Source organism: Corvus cornix, chromosome Z, assembly GCF_000738735.6.
Source record: "Corvus cornix cornix isolate S_Up_H32 chromosome Z, ASM73873v5, whole genome shotgun sequence".
Lineage (NCBI taxonomy): Eukaryota > Metazoa > Chordata > Aves > Passeriformes > Corvidae > Corvus > Corvus cornix.
In genome coordinates, this window is record NC_046357.1 from 14658894 (window position 1) to 14679886 (window position 20993).

The 20993-nt window shown below is 58.6% G+C and overlaps 3 protein-coding genes across 3 annotated transcripts; 1 reads left to right on the forward strand and 2 right to left on the reverse strand.

Annotated features, from left to right (window-relative positions):
• Nucleotides 1-3136: 3136 nt before the first annotated feature.
• Nucleotides 3137-6343, reverse strand: LOC104686572. The gene is made up of 8 exons (XM_039567732.1): nucleotides 5658-6343; nucleotides 5471-5545; nucleotides 5277-5354; nucleotides 4278-4331; nucleotides 4163-4198; nucleotides 4031-4075; nucleotides 3703-3858; nucleotides 3137-3616 (listed from the first exon to the last, which is right to left on the reverse strand). The coding sequence occupies exons 1-8, from the start codon at nucleotides 6313-6315 to the stop codon at nucleotides 3279-3281; spliced, it is 1440 nt and encodes a 479-aa protein (XP_039423666.1). The 5' UTR covers nucleotides 6316-6343; the 3' UTR covers nucleotides 3137-3278.
• Nucleotides 6344-7776: 1433 nt separating this feature from the next.
• Nucleotides 7777-11705, forward strand: LOC104686741 (killer cell lectin-like receptor subfamily G member 1). The gene is made up of 6 exons (XM_010395403.4): nucleotides 7777-7869; nucleotides 8298-8408; nucleotides 8916-8999; nucleotides 9604-9752; nucleotides 10007-10110; nucleotides 10589-11705. The coding sequence occupies exons 1-6, from the start codon at nucleotides 7821-7823 to the stop codon at nucleotides 10782-10784; spliced, it is 693 nt and encodes a 230-aa protein (XP_010393705.3). The 5' UTR covers nucleotides 7777-7820; the 3' UTR covers nucleotides 10785-11705.
• A 5203-nt stretch (nucleotides 11706-16908) lies between these two features.
• LOC104686740 (B-cell differentiation antigen CD72-like) lies at nucleotides 16909-20956 on the reverse strand. The gene is made up of 6 exons (XM_039567424.1): nucleotides 19531-20956; nucleotides 19331-19432; nucleotides 18149-18463; nucleotides 17871-18019; nucleotides 17558-17649; nucleotides 16909-17226 (listed from the first exon to the last, which is right to left on the reverse strand). Exons 1-6 carry the CDS (start codon nucleotides 19790-19792, stop codon nucleotides 17079-17081), a joined length of 1068 nt encoding a protein of 355 aa, XP_039423358.1. The 5' UTR covers nucleotides 19793-20956; the 3' UTR covers nucleotides 16909-17078.
• Between the last annotated feature and the right edge of the window lie 37 nt (nucleotides 20957-20993).

Here is a 20993-nt window from a genome sequence, read left to right on the forward strand (position 1 = left end):
CTCTGTTACCCTCGCTGGAACTGCCTCCTGCACTGCACCCCAGGACTGGGGGCTGGCTGGGAAGAGGCTGGGGTCCAGCCCTGCCCCACCGCCCCTCTGGCACCGCCCCGAGCCCAAGCTGGAAGGGAGCTGGGGGCACTGGAAGACTGGGGCATGGGATGCTTTGCGGGCAGAGACTGGAGCAGAGGGTGCCGTGCGAGTGCCACAGCGTGGCCCCGGCAGGACACCCCGCGCCTGCCCAGCAGCCCCCGCACGCAGGAGGCGGCGGTGAGTGAAGAAGACCCCCCAGGGGCGTGGAGATGGGTCAGCCCCTTGGCACTGGGGGACACCACCTGGGGGCGGCGATGCCCCAGCCCCGTGAGGGCCCGGCCCGGCCGGACACCGGACACCGCTCCCTCCCGCAGAGCCCCGGCGCTGCCCGCCCGGCCCCGACAGCGCATGCTCCACCCCTGACGTCACAGGGAGCCACGCCCACTCCCCCGCTCTGCCCCGCTACCTGATTGGCCGCGCCCGCCCCTGCTCCGCCATGGCCCCTATGATTGGGTGGCGCTCCCCGGCCAGACCCGCCCACCCTCTCCTTTCTGAGTTTCTATTGGCTGCTGAGCTGTCACTCCAGCCAGGCCGCGCCCCGCGGGCGTGGGGTACGGAGCTGCACCGCGGGCACCGCGGTCCGTGCGCTCACACTGCCGCTGCGTGAGCCGCCTTGGCGGCCTTGTGCACCCCTCTGGAGCCCCACCGCCACCCTGCTGCACCCTCGGCACCCTGACTGCACCCCTCTGCAGCCCTACCACCACCCTGCTGCACCCCCGGCACCCCTCACTGTACCCCTGACACCCCTCACTGCACCCCTCTGCAGCCCCACCGCCACCCTGCTGCACCCTCGGCACCCTGAGTGCACCCCTCTGCAGCCCCACTGCCACCCTGCTGCACCCCTCTGCACCCCTCTGCAGCCCCACTGCCACCCTGCTGCACCCCTCTGCAGCCCCACCGCCACCCTGCTGCACCCCTGACACCCCTCACTGCACCCCTTTGCCATCCCACCGTCATCCTGCTGCACCCCTCACTGCACCGCTAGCACCCCTCACTGCACCCCTTTGCACTCTGTCAAACCCTCCCGGTTCCCAGTACTTGACGCCGGTGTCTCCCACTTGTACCTCCGGTGCTATCCCAGGAACCCCTGACACACTGACCCCCCCCCCCCCGCAGTCCCTGCTGCAACACCACCACCCCTTCTGCAGCCAGCCCTTCCTGCAACCCTCACTGCCCTCTGCCTTTGTTGTATTCATGCTCTGACTTCACACCTTGTTACAATTTGACAGCAGCCTGCCCCACTGCCCCAGCATCCCGGGGCTGAGGGAATGGTGCCGTGGTGTCCCAGGGCTGGAAGGAGTAGGTGTAGCCTCGGGTAAGGAGCATGGCAGAATGGCAGGGAGCAAGCCAGGGTGTTGGGAAGTGTGGTGGGGTGACGGGATTCGTAGCAGGCTGGTAGGGAGCACTGCAGGGTAATCAGATGAGTGATGGGGAACACAGCAAGGTAGGTGTGGAGCATGAACAACCACAGCCCAACCATTGCAACTTCACTGGTGCAAGAAGCAGGGCTCAGGAAGGGAGATCCCACCTTTCTCCTCTCTTTGCCCACCCTGATAGGTCCCAGGGAGAGAAATCCAGGGCAGAGATGTTTGCAGGCAGTGGCCCCATCACCGTGAGGCTTGGGGCCAGAGCTGCTGGCCAGCAGCCAGCCAGTTTCTGCTCCTGCTTGGGAGCACAGAGGATGTTTTGTACGCAGCAGTGGGAACACCATCCCCACCAGGTCTGGCCCTGCTCCCAGCAGGCCCCCACAGACCCCAGCTCCCTGCCCACTGCATGACGAGGCCAGCGTGCCTCTGTGGCACACCCTTCTCTCTGACCCAGGGTGCACAGCTGGTACTGGATGAGGGACAGTGCCACGAGAGGTCACAGGCTTTCCCAGCATGGCCCTCCCATGTTTCTCCCCTGACAGATGACATCTGGGCTGTGATGTTGGTGCTCACTAGTGCTGATACCTGCTGTCCCCCTGCCGCCTCACTGGTGGGCCCTGTGACTGTGCCCCTGGTCCCTCTCCATGGCTTGGCTACTTGTGGGCTGCTCCAGCCAGCTGGTGTGTGCATCCGCAGGACGTGGGGTGCCCCGTCAAGCTCCTGAAAGATGGTGGGGCAGGCAGTGGACCAGGGTGTGCAGCAGGAAGGGCAGGAGTTCCAGGACATTTAGTTGGGGAACTACAGGGACGTGTCCTGCAACCTCACCCTGAAGGTCATGCATGGCGTCCTGGAAGTGGATCCATCATCAATACATCCTCAAGATGAGATGATAACTGCTTCAACATGGACTGCTTGCCCACCTTCCTGGCTGGGCTTGATCTGGCATGGATTGGCCTCTATATGGTGTCCCTCCTCTCCTGGGAGAACTGGCAAACCTCCCAGCCCTCAAGCAAAGTGGCATCTGGCCTGGCGGGACTATTGTCATGATGTCTACATGACCTGTACTTCCTCTCCCTGGATGTGACAAAGAGATTCTGGAGGCAGATGGCACATCGCCCCATCCCCATGGAGGATGTGTCTGAACTGGTGAAGGTGGTGGGGTCCAGCCAAGAGTCAGAGGCCGTGGCATGGCTGCAGTTACTGTTACCTGATGGTGATCCCTGTACTGAAGCAGGAGGATCCCTCCTGGAGCAGGAGGGCCTCACTGCACCGTGTGGCAAGTCCGTAGCACTGGCTGTGAAAGCCCCAGATCGTCCCCTGGAAGGGACCTGCCACGGACCTGGACACTAAGGGACCATGGCTGCTGCACACATTGCCTCCCCAGCCCAGCATCACCCACCCCAGCCTCTTCCCTTGGAGAAGGATGCAGCCTGGGCTTCGTGGCCTCCAGTCCTGGCAGTGGCCCTGCTCTGCTCCACAGCCCAGCAGCACATTGCCCAGGCAAGGGTGATACCCACCCCAGGCGCTGCTGGAAGGGGTAGACAAAGTACATCTGCCCTGTGCTGCGTGGGTTGGGAGTTTCTCAGAGTCTGTAAATAGCTGAGTTCCCCTCGTGCTCATCTCGAAACTGAGAAGGGGAACATTCCCCAGAGAGGGGGAAAGAATTGGTCAACTTGTCATCACTGGTAGAAAAGCTATTTTTAATTTTATTAAAATGTCTCTCTAGTATAAACTTGCAAAATATCTGGAATCTCTGCTATAAAGATTTGTGCCGTGGCTCTGTAGCAAAGCTGTTGCTCCTGGGGCCAGTGATGGTGGCACTCATGGGGGGATGCACCTGGCATCAGGGGACAACTGAGGCTCCTCTTTGTGATCTGGGGAAGTGTGGGGAGCGCCAGGGGAGTAGGGCACTCTGGGGCCACCCTCAAAAAGGGGCACGTGGGGGACGTAGTGGCCAATGGGGCCAGGATGGGTCTGCGGTCGGAGCAGGAGCTGGTGCAGGGTCTCGCCCACCTGCACGAGGCTGTGGGAGAGGAGGTGGAGGTGGGAGACTGTGTCGCTGGCCAGGCTCTCTAGTAGTGCCTGCTGCTGCCGTGATGTCTGCAGGATCTGCACCAGCAGGTGCTGGACATTCTGGAGCAAGCCTGTCACGCCAGACCCTGCAGTGAGAGAGGGGTCAGTGGCACCTCACCATGGCTCCAAGAGCTCCCTGTGAGGCTGTTGGGAAGCAGCAGGGATCACCCACCATGCAGGCTTGAGTATGATGCATCTTCACCTGCTGCTGGTTGCTCGCTCATGGCTGCTGTCCCGTGGGAGCCTGTGGCTGCGGCAGCCAGAGGCAGCATTTGGTTTCCTCTTCCCATCCCCAGGGACGTCTCACCAGGAAAACCTGTCACAAAAGCTTGGCATGGAGGAAACAACCAGAGTGATGGAGACACTCAAGGCCCAAACTCAGCTTAACACAGAGCCCTGGAAGGCCACTGCCTCTGGGAGCCCATGCCCTTCCCACCGGCAGGACAGGATGGAGCTGTGCCCTGGAGCACGAGGACTTGCTCAAAGCTGCCAACACTTACTGGCCTTCCCCTCAGCTCCTTCTTGCTTCAGGTCAGCGCGACAGCCTGGAAGGAGAGCAGACACAGCCTGTGAGCTGCAGCCATTTCCTGCCCCAGGGCACACAAGCATGGTAGCCAGGGCATGGTACTCACCCAGGAGGGAGAGGGGAGGGAAGCAGCAACTGGCATCTGCAACGAGAACCATATCAGAGCCTGCTCATGTGGCTGAGGGGGTATACTGGGCTGAGCAGGGCAAGGAAAGCCTTACGTGGCATGGTGGGGGGCGTGGGTGGCACTCCAGTAACGTGGTCCCCACCAGCTGCTGGGAGAAAGCAGAGAGGAGAGATACGCCATCTGAAGGGACCTGCTGGTGGATCACCACCAGCCTGGGGTCTGCCCGGCTTGCCCCAGCCAGCCCCACAGCCTGACATGCCCTAGCCACAGCTCCAGAGCGCCCTGCAGGGCCCCAAAGCATTTCAGAGCTAGGAACAAAAGCAGGAGTCACTCACCCACCACTGCAATGCAGCCACCTCTGGGCTGGAAGGCAGCAGCGGCGGAGCAGCGCGCAGCAACGCTACACAACAGACTAGGACTGGAAGTGAAGGAGAATCCCACATCCACTTGAAACTGCAGGGGGAATTTGGGGAGACAGAAGGTAGTTACCCAGTGTGGGAGGCTGGCTGGGGCGTCCATGCAAACCAGGCTCAGGGATGTATCCTGCATCACCTCAGTGCTAAATCCCCAGGAGTGTGAACAGTCAGGGGTGTGCAGGATACGCACCTGGGTGGGCCGAAAGGCAGGGAAGCCGCAGGCAGCTCTGGCCCTCATACACAGCCCTAACTCATCTGAAGCTTTATGGTGTTACTGCGCAAGTGAGGAGCCAGGAACTGCTGAAGGAAAGGGAGTCACATGCCCTGCAGTGCTACCAGCCACAAGAGATCCCTGCACTGTGTCAGGGCCACTGTCCCTTCCAGACCTCTCACCTCATGAACTGCCATAGGGCAGCCAGCAGCCTTGTCATGCTCTCAGGCTGGGATCCCCTCCTGCCCTATCCCAGCCATCCCCATCCCCTCATGCTCTGGGGCTGGTTTGGAGCCAAAGCATTCGGAGACAGAAGTCCCAACACACCCATCATTGAGCATCCCTGCTGAGGGACATGTGATGGATCCCCTGATCCTGTACACCTCCCATTCCCATCATGCTGGCATGGGCTTGGGCTGGAGCCGTGGCCGTGCAGCTCGGTGCAGCAGGGCAGCTCAGTACTTACGACTCTCTGGCTCGTCCTTTGCACACTGCAGCGTTGGTGACAGCAGTGTGCTGGGGGTGTCCTCGCCAACGTCGTGCTCTGCAGAAGGAGGTGAAGGGGTGCAGAAAAGAGCTTCAGTAACTGGGGCAAGAGGAATGTCTGCCACCTTGCAGCCAGGACAAGGCCCCACTCCGGCTGCCTGAGCCCACAGGTACCTGGTGGCTCTGGTGAGGATGGAGAGCGTGTGGCAAGGGCTGACCTGCGCTTCCTGGACGGCAGCTTCACCACATCTAGGGGAAGAGAAAGACCATCAACAGACCCTGGGTGTCCACGCAGCACCAGTGCTCCACCAGCACCCCACGTCCAGCCACCCTGCTAAGCCCACACGTTCCCGGCACCCACCTGGCATCCTCCGTTCGCCAAAGACGGGCCGCCCGGCCGCCTTCCAGATGCTCTTCATGGCTCGGTAGTGAGGCGGCAGCCGGGGAGAGTGTTGTCCTGCCCTCCGGCGCGTCTCCCGCTCCGAGTGGAACGCCTGCTTGAGCGCCTTCCACTTGGAGCGGCACTGGGCCACGCTGCGCCCGTAGCCGGCCGCCGCCAGACCCCGGGAGATCTCCCGCCAGAGCGCCTCGTTGGGTCGCGACGTGGAGGCCATGAGCAGGGCGGCCTCACCCGAGCCCCTCACCAGCGACAGGAGGCCGCTAACCTCCGCCTGCGTCCAGGCTCGCCCGCGGGGCATGCTGCCGGCCCGAGGCGGGGCTGCCCCCGGATCGCTCGGGCCCGGGCCGGCGGCGGGCACGGAGCAGCGCCGGGGCTCGGCCGTGCGCTCCAGAGGGCGCACCGGGAGGATGCCCCGCCGAGGGCGGCACTGGGAGCCGCACCAGGAGCGTCGCGAGCCTCCCCGGTGGTCGCTCTGGGGTTCGCCCCGGGCACCGCCGCACTGCCGGTCGCACCGGGAGCCGCACCGGGAGCCGCACCGGGAGCCGCACCGACCGCCCCTGCACCGCACCGGGCGCCGCGCCGGGAGCTGCCGGGAGGCGCCGGGCGCCGCATCGAGCATGTGCAGCCCCGGGAGGAGCCGCTGGGAAACGTAGTCCGGGACGAGATATCCTCCCCCAGAGACCGCCGCCAGCTCGGAGCGGGGTCGTTTTCTGCCCGCAGGCTCCCGGGGGTTCGGGAGGACTCTGTCCCTCCCCCACGCGAGGGCACGGCAGGGATGGCCATCACGGCAGCCCTGGAGGCTGGGCAGGGGAAGGAGGACCCAAGCCCCCCGTTTTCCAGGGCTGAGATGCAGCTGCAGCCCCATGCAAAAACAAGGGGCTTGTAAGCAAACACGCAGTGGCCTTGCTCCTCGGAGAGAGGGGCATGGGCATGTGTCCTGTGCCCCAAGGATACCCAGTCTTCCCTTGCAGTGCCTAGGGCAGATCAGACCAAGAGAGCTGTGGTTGTTCAGCCTGGAGGAGAGAAGATTCTGGGGAGACCTTAAGCAGATTTCCCTGCCATGAGTTCCAGAAAGACTACGAGAGAGCTGGAGAGGGACTTTCTGCAAGGATGTGTAGTGATAGGAGGAGGAGGAGGAATGGCTTCAAACTGTCAGAGAGCAGGTTTAGGTTACATAATAGTCATAGAATCACAGAATATCCTGAGTTGGAAGGGACCCACTGGGATCATCAAAGTCCAACTCCTGACCTTGCACATGACACCCCAAACAATCCCCCCATGTGCCTGCGAGCATTGTTCAAATACTTCTTGAACTCTGTCAGTCTTGGTGCTGTGATCACTTCCCTGGGGAGCCTGTTCCAGCCGCCCAACCACCCTCTGTGTGAAAAACCTTTCCCTAATATTCAACTTAAACCTTCCCTGGCACCGTTCCCTTGAGTCCTGTCACTGGTCCCCAGAGAGAAGAGAAGAGTGTCTGCCCCTCTGCTTCCTCTTTTGAGGAAGTTGTAGACTGTGCTGAGGTCTCCCCTCAGTCTCCTCTTCTCCAGGCTGAACAAACCAAGTGACCTCAGCTGCTTCTCATATGGCTTTCCCTGTTTTAGGAAGAAATTCTTGATTGTGAAGGTGGTGAGGCACTGTCACAGGTTGCCCAGGGAAGCTGTTGATGCCCCATCACTGGCAGTGTTCAAGGCCAGGTTGGACAGGGCTCTGAACAACCTGGTCTAGTGGAAGGTGTCCCTGTCTTTGGCAGAGGGCTTGAAACCACATGATCTTTAAGGTTCTTTACAACTCAAATCATTCTATGACTCCATGACTCCAAGCGATGGCTGGCCAGCCCAGCCCTGGCTCCATGTTTGAGCTAGCAGCCCTTCCCACTGCGTGCTGCCCCAAAGCCAGGAGTGTGGGGTTCTCTGCTGCCAGGATGCCTGGATGCTGGCCTCAACAGGGCTGCCCCTTGCCCCAGGTGTCTGGCACACAACACCCCCGGGCTTTTGTCTCAGGTGGTGCCTCTGGGGGCCCCACCAGGAAGTGACACTTTCCATTTTGCATCACACCCGTCTGAGTTGGGCTGGGAAAGGGTTGCCACTGCCCCTGTGGGCTGCAGAGCAGGAGACCAAGGAAGAGATGGAAGAGGGTGTCATGTATGCTGACCTGCGCCTTCCCTCCACACCAGGTAATGGCCCCCAGCTCTCTCTGGGTTTCTTGACCTCCTGCAGCCCTTTGCCCTCCCCAGAAATGTCCTCCCAGACCTGCTTCCCCCACTGCCTCTTTTTGGGTGCCTTCTCTCAAACAGCTCCTCTCCAGCGCTGTTGCAGACTGCCTGCTCTCAGGGTGGGGGGCAGGAGGGGCTCAATGGCAGGGAATGCCCACTGCACCCCCATGCCACTGCACAGACATCCCTCTCCCCACCAAGCACTGTGTGCAGGCAGATAATTTCTAGGACAGTCAAGCTGCTGCAAACAGGCTCTCCCCTACTTTTCCCAGGTTTCCCCACTGCCTCCTGATGTCCTGCCTGAGATTTGCAGACATTTCCTGGCTCAAGGTTCCCCACTGCTCCCTCCAATCCCCCCTGCCCCGGTCTACATTAACTCATTTTCTCAGGTCCTCAGCAGCGAGTGCACATACCCTGGTTCTGGGCAGCCCTCAGCCTCGGTCTCCTCTCCCTGATACTCCTGCTGGCACAAATCATCCTGGTCAGCCTGAGTTTCCACTGTAAGTACTGGCCATCCCGTGCCTGGATCTCTACAGAGGGGGCCCTGGGGTCAGGGCTGGCACCATAGCACTTGTGTACCAACAGACTGAGCTGCAGCTTCCCCACGGAGCCGGGCCTTTCTGCTTGGGGCTGTGGGCGTTGAGGGTTCTGGGGCAAGCAGGAAAATTGGTGAGGCAAGACACCACCTACATGTCTGGAAAAGGAAGCTGGGGCGACAGCTTGGGCTTGGGGAAAGCCACTCCATCACATGGCAAAGAAAGGAAGGCAGGAGGGAGAGCGCTGATACTGAAACCGAAAGACAGGAGCACTTTCCCAGAAAGCCTGTTTTGTGGAGGGATCCCAAGCGCAGAAGAAACTGCAAGGACGGACCTTGGCAGGCTTGGTGTACCTAAAGCAGGGGACAGCTCACCCACAGCCACGAGGCTGTCCTGTGGGAGAGGACACTGGGTGCTGCCGGGAGCCAGAGCCTGGAGTTGCTGGAACACTACTGTGCTCTTCTGCTGTAGATTTAGTACAACAACAAGCGAGCTGCATCCACGGTCCCTGGAGCATAGAGGAGAGGCCCAGCTATGGGAAACAGACAGTGCAAGGTAAGAGAGCCTGCTGGGCTCCTGGATAAGCTTTGGAGAGGGCCTCACTGCTTCTTTCAAGCAGTGGGATCTGTCCATACTCGAGGATGTTTTCCTGGGCTCCATCCCTACATATTCCTTCACCCTTGCTGCTTGTCCCCTGATTTATGGCATGGAGAGCTCCCCCAGCACTGCTGAACAGGCTGAACTGCTGGGACCCCTTTAGAAGAGATCACCCCAGACAGCTCAATGTTACCTGGGCACGCCACCAGCACCAGGTTCATGGATGCCACCAGCATTCCTGTGCCAGATGGCATGAGCTTCTGGTGCAGCTGAAACCTTGACTGAGTTCCCAGCACTTTGGAAATTGTGTTTGTATCACCACCCCAAATGTGCAGCTCCCTGCCCTGCCTAATGCCAGCACGTTTCTGTAACTAGCCTCTCTTCCCAGGGCTCTGTGACTGGAACATTGGAGCTGGGCTCACAAGTAAGGGCAAGAGTGGGGCAGACATACGAACACACTGGGTTGGTTGGTGTCCTGACTGCCCACTGTCACCCTCCCGTCCCTTGGGCTGAGGGCTGGTGGCAGTTGCCCCATCCCAGCTGCTGTGTTTCTGGTGTGCAGGGCGATGCCAGTTTTGCCCCGTCGGCTGGTTCTGGGATGCAGGGCAGTGCTACTACTTCTCCTCTGCCAGAAAGAACTGGGAGCAGAGCAAAGAGGACTGCTGCTCCAGAGGGGCACAGCTGGTCACCATCCAAGCCAACACTACCCTGGTGAGTGCACCCAGCCTAGCCTGTCCCAGCTCCCTGTGAGCATTGGGCTGTCCTGGTGACCACCTCACAGTCCTTCAGCTGTCACCCACCCACAGCATTGTCTCAGCTCCCTGGCCTGTGTGCCCAAAGCCTAACAAAGCCTCCAGGCAGGGAGCTGGCAATGCTGTGCCCACACAGCACAGCCCCCATCACTGATGGTGTGGCTGGGCTGGCTGTTCCCCCAAGGAGCTCATGTGGGTCCTCTCCTGTGCTAGGCTTTCCTGGTGCGCACAGCTAACATGGAGGTCTTCCATGTGGGGCTGAAGCAGGATGGCTTCAGGTCTGACTGGAAGTGGCTGGATGGCACCACACTGGAAGGGTGAGGCTGTCAGCTTGTTCCCAGCCAGGGCTGCTGAGGGTCCAGCATTAGGGCTCAGGGAGGTGACAGGGGGACAGGCATGCAGGGATGTGCTCCATGTTTTGGCCACCTCTTTTCTTCCCAGAACTGTGTTGGGGCATTTTAGGGAGGTGGCATTTTTAGCAGGGGCCTGACCCTGGTGCCCACACTCTGTCTGGGTGAGGGGCTGCAGGGGATCCCCCAAAAGCAGGTTCTCGGTTTGGTTGGTGCTGAGCCCTGCTAGGATTGACCTGGGGGTGCTTTGTGAGTGATGGGGCTGGGGGCATCAGGGCATGTGGCCTAACTGGGAGGAGCCTGGCAGGAGACTGTGCTCCATGGGGAGGGTGAGCTTTGCCCCTGCAGCATCTCTGTGCAGTGTCTGGTCTCTGGCTGCAGCTGCTGATGGGACAGCCTCAGCTCTTTCTGCCCATCCCATCTCATCCCACTCTCTCCCTTGCAGGATCTTCCCAATCCAGCGCTACCCCAGGTCTTTCCAGGCCTGTGGCAGGGTGTCAGGCTTGGGACTGTCAGGTGGCCCATGCACAGAAGCCCTCAGGTGGGTCTGCAAGCAGAGTGCAGCCACCCTGCAGTGGCTCCAGTCCTCACCTCCTGCCTTCCTCTGGGGAAACACCACCTACAGCTGTGTGAGGCCCTGATGGCCATGGGGACCCCCAGCCTGTGCCACCACCCTGTTCCCTCCCTGAGCCCAGTGCATGGGCATTCCCAGGCTCTGCTGCCTCCTGGCCCAGACCTCTTTATCCCCCAGAACTCTGCACTTTGCCAATAAACTCTGCCAGCAACTGCAGCTGGCTTTGGGCTATGGGGGTGGGAGGATGGGGGTGCATCTTCCAGCTCTCAGACTCGGTTGCATCACTGACAAGTGGGAAATTGCATCTGCTATTCTGTGGCCAGGAGCCAGCATTGAGCCAGCAGCAATTGGAACATCCCCATGGCAGTGTGAGGCAGCTCCTGTGCAGGCTGGCAGAGGTTCCATGAAAACTCTGGGCATTCTGATTGTGGTGGCTGCCTGGGGTTTTTGCTTCTTGGGGCATGGTGCTGAGAGGTGACCCTGTGCCTCTGCAGCCCCGTGGAGGACTTGGGCTGGGCAGCGGCTTGTTTGCTGATGCCTGCCAAGTCTGAGGAGGTCCCAGCAAACACGCTCACTTTGTTTTGAGGCCGGGTGATGTGTGAGAGCCTAAAAGGCCTGCTGGGGCTTAGTTTGGAGTTGTTTGGTCCCAGAGGCTGTTCTGGTTTTGGCATAGACCACTGGGTTGTTCCAGCAGCCTGCAGCTGTGGCACAGACATCGCTGGGACTCCCTCCCAGCACGTGCAAAAGACCAAGCCCCCACAGTCTGTGCACCCTGTCAGACTGAGCAGGACTGGGAGGGGGAAGGTGATGCATGGGGAACTGTAGCCTTGCTGTGGCCTGTACCCATGGGCTTGGGCTCTTCACAGCCTGGGGACCTGGGTGCAGAGCATGCTCCCCAGAAGGGAGCTTATTCACCCCCCCACCCCCTAAAACAAGATCATACACAGGAAAAAACCCCACTTTTTGCAAATAAAGCAACTACTTCTGCTTTTCTGTGTATGAAGATGTGTCTCCATGCAGTATGGTCTTAGCCACTGTTTACCACCTGACCACAATGGAGAAGGACAGGACTGGGTTCCTGGGCTGCTGCTGCTGCCCAGCTGCCTGCATGGCCCAGAGTGTGGCCCACACTGACCTGAAGTTTGCTGAGGCCCCTGCTTGCTGCCCTCACCTGCCCTGCAGACCCCATGAGGATGACATTCACTACAAGAACCTGCTGCTGGGGCTGGTGCTGTCAGAGTCTAGCCTGTGTGAGAACCCAGCTGCCTTCACTGCCACAGGGATAGCCCAGCACAGGGCGAGCACCGGCTGGTGGCAGTGGGACCATGGGGTGATGCCCATGGGCACTAATCTTGTCCCTAGACTGCTGCCCCTCGGGCTGGGTGCCCTACAGGAGCAAGTGTCTCTTCATCTTGGTGGAAAAGAAGATCTGGTTGAGCAGCCATTATGACTGCACAGGGAAATTCACTTGACTGCTGGTCCAGGGTCCAAGGCCAGCACGGATGGTACAGAGTGGAAGGGCTGTGTCACCCCAGAAGGGTGGATTTCTGCAGAGTCCCATGGAGCCAGCAGCAGCAGTATCTGGGGAGGTGCTGGGGTGCCACTGTGGCCCCAGGTTCCCACCATGGCAATCCACAGGGAAGAACACAGCCAGACCTGGGGCTCCTGGGCACCAACAGGATGCTGGGCATGGGGCAGGTGGTCAACAGCTTCTCTCTTCCCAGCATTTTGTGCAGGCAGGTGATTGAAATCATCATGACAAACCTGAGGGGCTGTATGGGAAGTTGTATAACGAGTAAGTTGTTCCATCCTGGCCACCTGCACCCGTCCCACCATCACCAGCCACGAGTAGAAGTGTCTGCATTTTAAAACAAGACTTATAGAAAAGAGGCTGTATTTTTGTCTTCCACACTCATGGTCATGTTGACATCCCCAGTCCCTGCTCTGGCTCCTGTGACCCAGGGAAGGTGTTTAGGAATCCTCCCAGCCTGAGCATTCAAGAGACTCTGGCAGTCACACTCCCAATGCCAGAGACTCCTACTGCAGGGACCGAAGGCTCTTCACAGCTGGCAGCTCCAGTGAGTCCACAGGTGCCCACTTGGCTCCCCCTACACCCCACTTACACAGTTAGACCAGGTTTCCTTGCTGATTCAACCCCAGGTTTCCCATGTGTCTTGGGGTGACTTTATGATGTGTATCCCCTATCACTGCCCCATGCCCAGAAATTAATTTGTGTACCTTTCTATGCCTTTAAACTGAGCCTGAGAGGGGGGAGGAAAAACCAAGCAAAACTTTTTCAAAGCAGTTTGCAGCTTGTTCAAGGTCACACAGAGATAGAGACGGCTCTCTGCGTTCAGCTGCGGTGGGAGCAGGAGTGAGCAGCTTGCTTTCCAGCCAGTTTTCAGCTTTCTTTTTCTCTGGAGAGAGATGGAGAGTTGAACTTTTGTTTTCCTGGGACTTTGTTTTTTCCCCTTTTTTCTCTGCTGGATGGTTTCAACATCAGAATACATCGGGAGGAATTTCCACCAAGGCCTTGGCCCTGGAGGAGGCCCATCACCCCATCCCATCTCCAAGGAGGGGGAAGAGAGAGATCTGGGGAAGGACTCTGAAATTTTCCCAGGTTTTCTCTCTACAGCAAGAAGTTTCATTATTTAGCATTAGTATTTTTTTTTCCTGTTTGTTTGTTCAATAAACATTTTTTATCTCTTTCACTTTCCTTCGGGGAAAAAGGGTTTTTTCCCCGAACCTGGTGGGGGGAGGGGTGGTTTGTAACCTGCCTTCTCTCAGAGGATATATTTCTAAATTTGGCCAAACTGGCACACCATGGAAGAGGCTCAGATATCTCATTCCACAAAGCCATTTATTCACGGCGCAGTAACACAGAAACAGCTTGAGATGGTTCCTCTGAGGAGGGACCCCCAGCAAAGGAACCCCATAGCTTTTATACCCTCACTGTCTGCCTGTGCTCAAGCCTTGCACTTCTTCCTCGGTCCTATTCTCCCACCCCCTCTCTCTGTCCATCCACCTTGCTTTAGTCACCCCTCTCCTTTTTTATCCAAAAGGTCAGCAGTTCCCAGCTCCCCCTGTGTCTCTCGGTGTCCATTTACCTGTCTGGCACCACCCATCTTCCTGCCCTGTGTTATCCCAAGGGTTTGCAGTTCACAGCCAGCCTCTTGCGCTGGGCTCCCACCCAGAGCTCAATCTCCACTTCCATCTGCATCTCTAACTGCAGCTTGCCAGCCCAGCTACCTGGAGCAGAGGTATTCCTCAACAAGGGGATCTCTGTAGCAGCCTTCCAGCTCACCTCTGCTGCTTTCCTCTGAGGGGGGTTTGGGAGGGGCCTCTTGCACCTTGTGAAGGTGGGTAAGGTGGTGTCATTGGTGTCCCCTTGAGGACTCTGTTAGCTTTCCTGGCTGCCCCTTGCCTCTGTCACTATTTGCTGCTGGCTCCCTACATCACCTGTCTGGAGATGAGCTTTGTTCTTCTGCCTTGATACCAGGAAGAAGATGTAGGACACCTGCTGGGCATGTGATCATCCAGGATGGGTGGGGAAAGCCAGGCAGGATTTCCCAAGGGCAGGTGATGCCTGTCTGACCTGCCTGCTGCTGTGGGAACAATGGGCTATGGATAAGGGGAGAATAATGGGGAACATTTATCATGAACCTTTGAGGTCTGGGAGATGGTTTTCCATGGTCTCCTCACTGGCGCAGTGGGGATATATGAAGTCAGGAGAAGAGAAGAGGGTGGGTGGAAAACCTGAATGGTGTGAGGGCTGCCGTGGGTGTCAGCAATGCCCTTGTTCCCTTGGCAATCACTGAAAGGTCAGTCCTGGGGTTTATCCTCCTTGGAGCCTTCATCAGTGCACTGGATGTTGGGTTGGGGGTGGCCTCAGGCAGTATCAAACTGGTCAGTAGTGTGAGTACTGGAGGACAGGACCGGGGTACAGAGAGACCTGGAGAAATGGTTTGATGGGAGCCTGCTGATATTGGAGTGGGTAAAAGTGCAAATCCTGCAGCTGGGAAGAAAGGAGAAACCCCACACATCAAGATGGGCAAATAAGCAGCCATGCTGAACTGGCATGGGGACCCATGAACCAGAGGCTGGATGGGATCTGCAGTGTGTCCTTGTAGTGGCAACTACGACCCTCTGGGCAGTGGAGGTTAGAGCTCAGGGCTTCAGGACTAGGGAGCATTGTCCTCTGTGGGCAGCAGGGAGACCACGTCTGGACTCTCCAGGACAAGCCAGACACAGCAAGTCTTTGTTTTGCATGATAGCTGAGGCTGTAGGGGACCTTCTGCAATCCTGTCCCAGCCTTGCCGTGCCACTGGGCTGGCTCCACCAGCCTCCTTCTCTGAAAGATCTCCCAGGAGCTGCCCTCAGTTTGAAGCCATTTCCCCTTGTGCTTTTGCTACAAGCCCTTGTGTGCAGTCTCTCTCCAGCTTTCTTGTAGCCCCTTTTGGTACTGGAAGGCCACAGTAAGATTTCCCTGAAGCTTTCTCTTCTCCACGCTGAACGATCCCAATTCTCCTCACAGGAGAAATGTTCCAGCCCTCTGATCATCTTGGTAGCCTCCCCTCTGGACCGGCTCCAGCAGGTCCCTGTCCCTCCTGTGCTGGGACCCCAGAGCTGGATGCAGTGCTCCAGGTGGGTCTCAGCAGAGCGGAGCAGAGGGGCACAATCCCCTCCCTCCCCTGCTGCCCACGGGGCTCTGGATGCAGCCCAGGACACGTTTGGCTCTCTGGGCTGTGAGTGCCATGGCCGGGGCATGCCCAGCCTCTCACCCACAGCACCCCCAAGTCCTTCTGGGCAGGGCTGCTCTGGGTCTGTTCATGCCCAGCCTGTGCTGGTACTGGGGGTTGCCCTGACCCAGGTGCAGCACCAGCACTTGGTCTTGTTAAACCTCATGATGTTCCCATGGACCACTCCTCAAGCTTGTCCAGGTCCCTCTGGATGACATCCTGTCCTTCAGGTGTGTTAACACACCTCACAGCTTGGTGTCACATGCAAACTTGCTGAGGGTGCACTTGATTCCACTGTTCACGTTGTTGACAAAAGCACTTAATAACATTGGTCCCAAGGTGGATCCCTGAGGGCCAACATTATCACCAATGTCCACATCAGGACACTGAGCCACTGAGCACTATCTTCTGGATGCAGCTGTCCAACCTTACCCACTGTACAGTTCACCCATCGAATCCATCTCTCTCCAGTTTAGAGGGGGACTGTGTTGAAGGCTTTACAGAAGTCCAGACAGAAGACACGTGTAACCCTTCCCTTGTTCACTGATGCAATTTCTCCATTGTAGAAGGCCACTGGGTTGGTTAGGCAGGACTTGTGATGAAGCTGTGCTGGCTGTCTCAAGTCCAGCTCAGAAAAATGGTTCCCAACATATTCCCCTCTCTGCAGAAACACTAAGTGAGACAGGGAGGGTCAGTGCTCCTTCTGGATTCCCCCACGCACCCCAAGTGGGTCCTGGACAGGGGTCTCTCATCACCCTCCTTTGGCAGATCAAGTCCCACCACATTCTTAGGGATCTTTCCCCCTTGGTGGCAGGGGTCTCCCCTTTTCCTCATGTTCCCAAGTCTCCCCAGTGCTCCCTCCTCTCTCCCATTGTCTTACCAGTGCACCTTCATTTTTTCAGGAGCACCCTCATTTGCAGCTCCGCTGCACCTCCTTTCTTTCCATGGTCTCAGGATTCCCACATTCACCTCCCATGGTCTTAGGGCTCTTCACTGCACTCATTTTCCTCCCATGGTTTCCTCATTCACCCACCATGTTCTCAAGGCTCCCCAGCACTCCTTCATTTCCTATACAGTCTCAGGGCTTCCCAGCAGTTTTTCATGCTGATGGCACCACTGTCAGCACCCTTTCCAGGCAGGACCAGCCCAAAGCCCTGAGCAGGTGAGGAAGGCAGGAGAAAGGACAGGACAAGAGCTGTCAATACTGAGAGAAGGGACAGGCTGTAAATCCACAGGACTCCCCAAAACGGACAGGTTGAGGACATCGATGTGTCCTCCCCCAGCTCCAAAAAGATGCAAATGGCAGATCCTGCACCCCTGGCAGCCTTGGAGTAACCAAGAAGGTGGGAGTTGGGCTCTGCACTGGACACCTTGGTCAGAGCTCTGCTGGCCAGGGCACACAGGGACACGCAGGGGCACAGTACAAAGCACTATAATACATGTATGCATGAGTGTGGGAGAGGGGAATAAGGTCTATTTTCCATAATCCTTGCTTTAAAATAGACACACCCTTTCCCAGCAGTTTTGCAAGGCAATTGAGGCAGTGTGCAAAGGGGACAGAGTCCCAGGGTACACCCCCAGGTCCTGTTCCTGAGTTCAGTGATGGAGGGGAGTGGCAGCAGTCAGTCCTTGGTCAGAAAAGGAGGTCGGGTCTCAGATGCACTGCTCAGGTTTGGGGATTTCTCGCAGATCCACTGGAAGAGATTCTTGCACGTCAAACTCCATAATTCCCCATTACCTACTGACCAGCAGTCTGAATTATAGCGTTTCCTAGGAAAGAGGGCACATCTCAGAGCAGCAGTGACAACATCCTCACCGTGGACACCACTTCCCACAGATCCCTGTACTGCTGGGGCAGGCAGGGCACCTGGCACACAGACCAGTCTGAGAAAGTGTCATATTCCTCCTCCTGCTCTTCTTCTCTGCCACTTGGATATTTGGCACTGCACCCCACAGCTTGGGTCTACCTTCACCCCCCTCCCTTGGGGCTCTGCTCATGGGACCATCACCCCCTTTGCTGAGGGGTGTCACAGGGGCAAAACAGCACCCTTCTAGCATGGCAAAACGGCAGGTGCTTGTGCTAAGGACACTTTGCACTTACGGGTATTTGCTGTCCCTCCGTACAGAAGATCCTGCCTCATAAAAAATTCTTGCTCCAATCCAGTACCTTGCATTAGATGCCTGCACAAAATGCTGGGAGGGAGAGAAGCTGTCAACCACCTGCTTCATGGCCAGTGCTTGCCAGGTGCCCAGGAGCCCCAGGGCTGGCTGTGCTTCTCCCCCCAGCCTTCCAGGATGGGAACCCGGGGCTCATGGTGCCACCCTGCCAGCTCCACAGAGAGTGCTGCAGCTGGCCCAGCAGGGCTCTGTCCAGCCCCACCCTCCTGGGGTACCACAACCCCCCTGCTCCGTACCGGCACTAGCAATGATGACCAGTCATCTTGGACCAGCAGTTGAGCAGATCTCTCTGCACAGTCTTGGTGGCTATCCTGCCAGCTCTTCTTTGCCATTGAGATGTAGAGACACTTGCTCCTGTAGAGTACCCAGCCACTGGGGCAGCAATCTGGGGGCAGGGGCACAGCTCAGGTGCTCATCCTTCTGTGGATGCTTAGGGGCCTCAGCCTGGCTGAGTTCAGCCCCTGCATCTTCGCAGCAGCAACACCACCTGTGCCCCATCCCCATCAGGCTCTACCTGTGTTCACGCAGGCACGCAGGCTGCTCACAAGGCTCTTGCTGGTGTTGAGCTTCCCCTGCACCACCTGCACCTCCTCCTGCAACACAGCCAGCTCCTGCTGGGTATGCCCCAGCTCAGCATTCCTGCTTTCCAGCTCCATCTGGGTGATGTTGTACTCATGCCACACTCGTTGCAGCTCTTCTCTGGCCCATGCCAGCTCCAGCTGTGTCTGCTCCAGGCTCTGCTCCCGTGCCCGCAGCTCCTGTGACAGGCGGCCCTGCTCGGCCATGTGCTCACGGGAGGTGTCCTGCAGGCTGCGGGTGACCTGCCAGTCTGGGGACAGAGTGGGTGAGCTGGATGTGGGCATGGGGCCTTGCCTGGGACATGGCTCGAGCAAGGAAGAGTAGGATAAGAGTATCTGGCTGTGGATGGAGATTGTCCTGGGGGTGCCAGTGGGAAGGGAGAGGAAGCCCCCATGGTGGCAAGTGGAGGGGAGACATTGGAAGGCAGTGGGAGACATTGGGAAGGCAAGGAGACTCAATGAGAATCTGTGGAAGGCAGTGGGAAGGCAGTGGGAAGGCAGTGGGAAGGCAGCAGGAACACTGTGGGAGGCAGTGGGAGGCAGTGGGAGGCAGTGGGAGGCAGTGGGAGGCAGTGGGAAGGCGGCAGGAACACTGTAGGAGGCAGTGGGAGGAAGTGGGAACACCGTGGGAGGCAGTGGGAGGCAGTGGAAAGACAGTGGGAGGCAGTGGGAGGGAGTGGGAGGCAGTGGGAGGGAGTGGGAGGCAGTGGGAAGACTGTGGGAGGAAGTGGGAGACAGTGGGAGGCAGTGACAGGGAGTGGGAGGCAGTGGGAGGGATTGGTAGGTAGTGGGAAGACAGCGGCAAGACCATGGGAAGGGGTGGGAGGCAGTGGGAAGGCAATGCAAGGCGGTGGAAGGCAGTGGAAAAGGCAAGGGGAGGAAAGGGGAGGCAAAGGGAGGTAGTGGGAAAGGCAGTGGGAAAGGCAGTGGGAAAGGCAGTGGGAGGCAGTGGGAAATGCAGTGGGAGGCAGCTCCTGGTGGCCAAGCAAGAGCCCCGGACCCCAGCCCCAGCCCCCTCCTCCCTGGCAGCCCCCAGCAGCCTGTCCCTCGCCCAGCCCCGACCCCGCTCCTGCTGCCGCCCTCCCCGGCTGCCCCCCCCGCGGCAGTCACCGACTCACAGTAAGCCCCCAGAACCACGACGGCCACCACCACCAGCAGCAGCAGGAGCAGGCTGGCTGCCAGCAGCGCTCTGGGGACGCGCCATCGCCGTGTCCAGCGCCCTGCAAGAGACGAGCACCCGCAGGCATCACCCTGTGGTCCCTCTGCCACCACCGCGCTCCGGGGCGTCCCGCGGCAGCGGCTGCTGCCGGGTTCCCACCTGGGCTGGGCGCTGCTGTCACCGGCCCCAGCGGGACGTTCTCGTAGGGACTGTCATCCTCATCGGGGACGGTGGATGGAGGGCCCGCGGCAAACTTGAGGTCGGCATAGACCACGCTCTGGGCCATGCCCCGAGCGGCCCCGATGGCCCTGCGGGCTCTGCTCCGCTTCAAAGGACAAAAGCAGCTGGTTTCTGCAGAAGCAGAAGTGTGCTGAGGTGCGGCAGAGGGGAAAGTACGGCCACGGCACCCGCGCCCTGCCATTGGCCCGGCACCACCATCTTACCGTCCTCCGCACCCCGAAATTGGTCAATGTCCCCTGGGATGGCACTGGGGCGGTGCAGCTCGGCGCTGGAGCATCTGGCAGAGATGTAGGGCTCAGCCTACAGAGAATTGACCAAATTCCCTAGGGCAGGGGAGAGCAGGTCTGTCTTCCAGATGGGAACAGGTAGCTTTGGTGCTGACCCCATCCAGGATGGAGGTTCCCTCTTCTTTGTGCTCTGCTCCAGATTCTGAGCATCGCTGCCCTAGTGCCTAAAAGGGATTTCTACATTGCAGCACAAGCTTTCACTTCTCCTCTCTTCATAGCCATGTTTCTCCACTCTGCCAGCAAGTACACTATGGAAAACCAAACCCCAGCCACAGAAGGGTCATGACAAATGGCCCCTTTTCTTTCCCCTCATCCCAAGGCCAGTGCTTCCCAGCAGTAGGAGGTACATTGGGCAGTCACCCAATAAATCCCACTGGCCTCTCCCCTGCATGTCCTCCCTGGGTCTGGGCCCCTGCATCCCCAGGAGGACATGCTCCATTTTCTTCCAGGAGATTGAGTAGAGGCTGCCTAACCTTTAGCTTTCCAAATCTCCTTCCTGTCCCCTTTGAAGCTAGCTTTGATTTTTGCCTTTCTCCACTGAGGAAGAACCTCCCTTGCTCTTGCAGAAGTGATGGACAGTGGCCTTGTAATGCTGTGCTCCACCAGCACCACTGTGTGCCTCCAGTGCTGTCCCAGGGACTGGCTGTGTTCAGATGCCATCTGGAAGACAGTGGGAGGCAGTGGGAAGGCAGTGGGAGTGGGAGGCAGTGGGAAGGTTTGGGGGCATCCCTTCTGAAACCTGCCCTTCTCTGGACACAGTTCAGTGGAGACCTCTGAGAGGCTGAGGGCCTGGAGGGACCAAGAAGAAGGTGCTGTGAATGCTGGGATTGTGGTCTTGGGAAGGGAAGGCAAAGAGATGTCACTGATCTTTGTAACTCTCTGGGGGTGTTTTGGAGCAATGCCAAAGCTGGGATCTTCTTAGACAGGGACCGGGGAGGGGATGAGAGGCAGTGGGACAAATTACATCATGGGGAAATTCCCATTCTCAGAGGCTGGGAGGGGAAATACCTGTCTGTGAGGACCTCCAGCCCTCCACAGAGCTGTCCACATGGCAATTTGCTCCTGTATTCAGGATTGCTCTGCTCTCCCCCAGCT

Bases quoted from the DNA above. Each gene is read 5' to 3' on its own strand.
- LOC104686572 (XM_039567732.1), bottom strand. From the start codon at position 6,315: ATGCTCGATGCGGCGCCCGGCGCCTCCCGGCAGCTCCCGGCGCGGCGC. The intron at 5,546-5,657 runs GTGGGTGCCGGG...CTCTTCCCCTAG, and splicing joins TGGCGAACGGAGGATGCCAG to ATGTGGTGAAGCTGCCGTCC. The intron at 5,355-5,470 runs GTACCTGTGGGC...CTCCTTCTGCAG, and splicing joins ATCCTCACCAGAGCCACCAG to AGCACGACGTTGGCGAGGAC.
- LOC104686741 (XM_010395403.4), top strand. From the start codon at position 7,821: ATGGAAGAGGGTGTCATGTATGCTGACCTGCGCCTTCCCTCCACACCA. The intron at 8,409-8,915 runs GTAAGTACTGGC...CTTCTGCTGTAG, and splicing joins GGTCAGCCTGAGTTTCCACT to ATTTAGTACAACAACAAGCG. The intron at 9,753-10,006 runs GTGAGTGCACCC...CTCCTGTGCTAG, and splicing joins TCCAAGCCAACACTACCCTG to GCTTTCCTGGTGCGCACAGC.
- LOC104686740 (XM_039567424.1), bottom strand. From the start codon at position 19,792: ATGGCAGGGCGCGGGTGCCGTGGCCGTACTTTCCCCTCTGCCGCACCT. The intron at 18,464-19,330 runs GTGAGTCGGTGA...CTCTGTCCCCAG, and splicing joins CGTGGTTCTGGGGGCTTACT to ACTGGCAGGTCACCCGCAGC. The intron at 17,650-17,870 runs GTACGGAGCAGG...TCTCCCTCCCAG, and splicing joins GGTCATCATTGCTAGTGCCG to CATTTTGTGCAGGCATCTAA.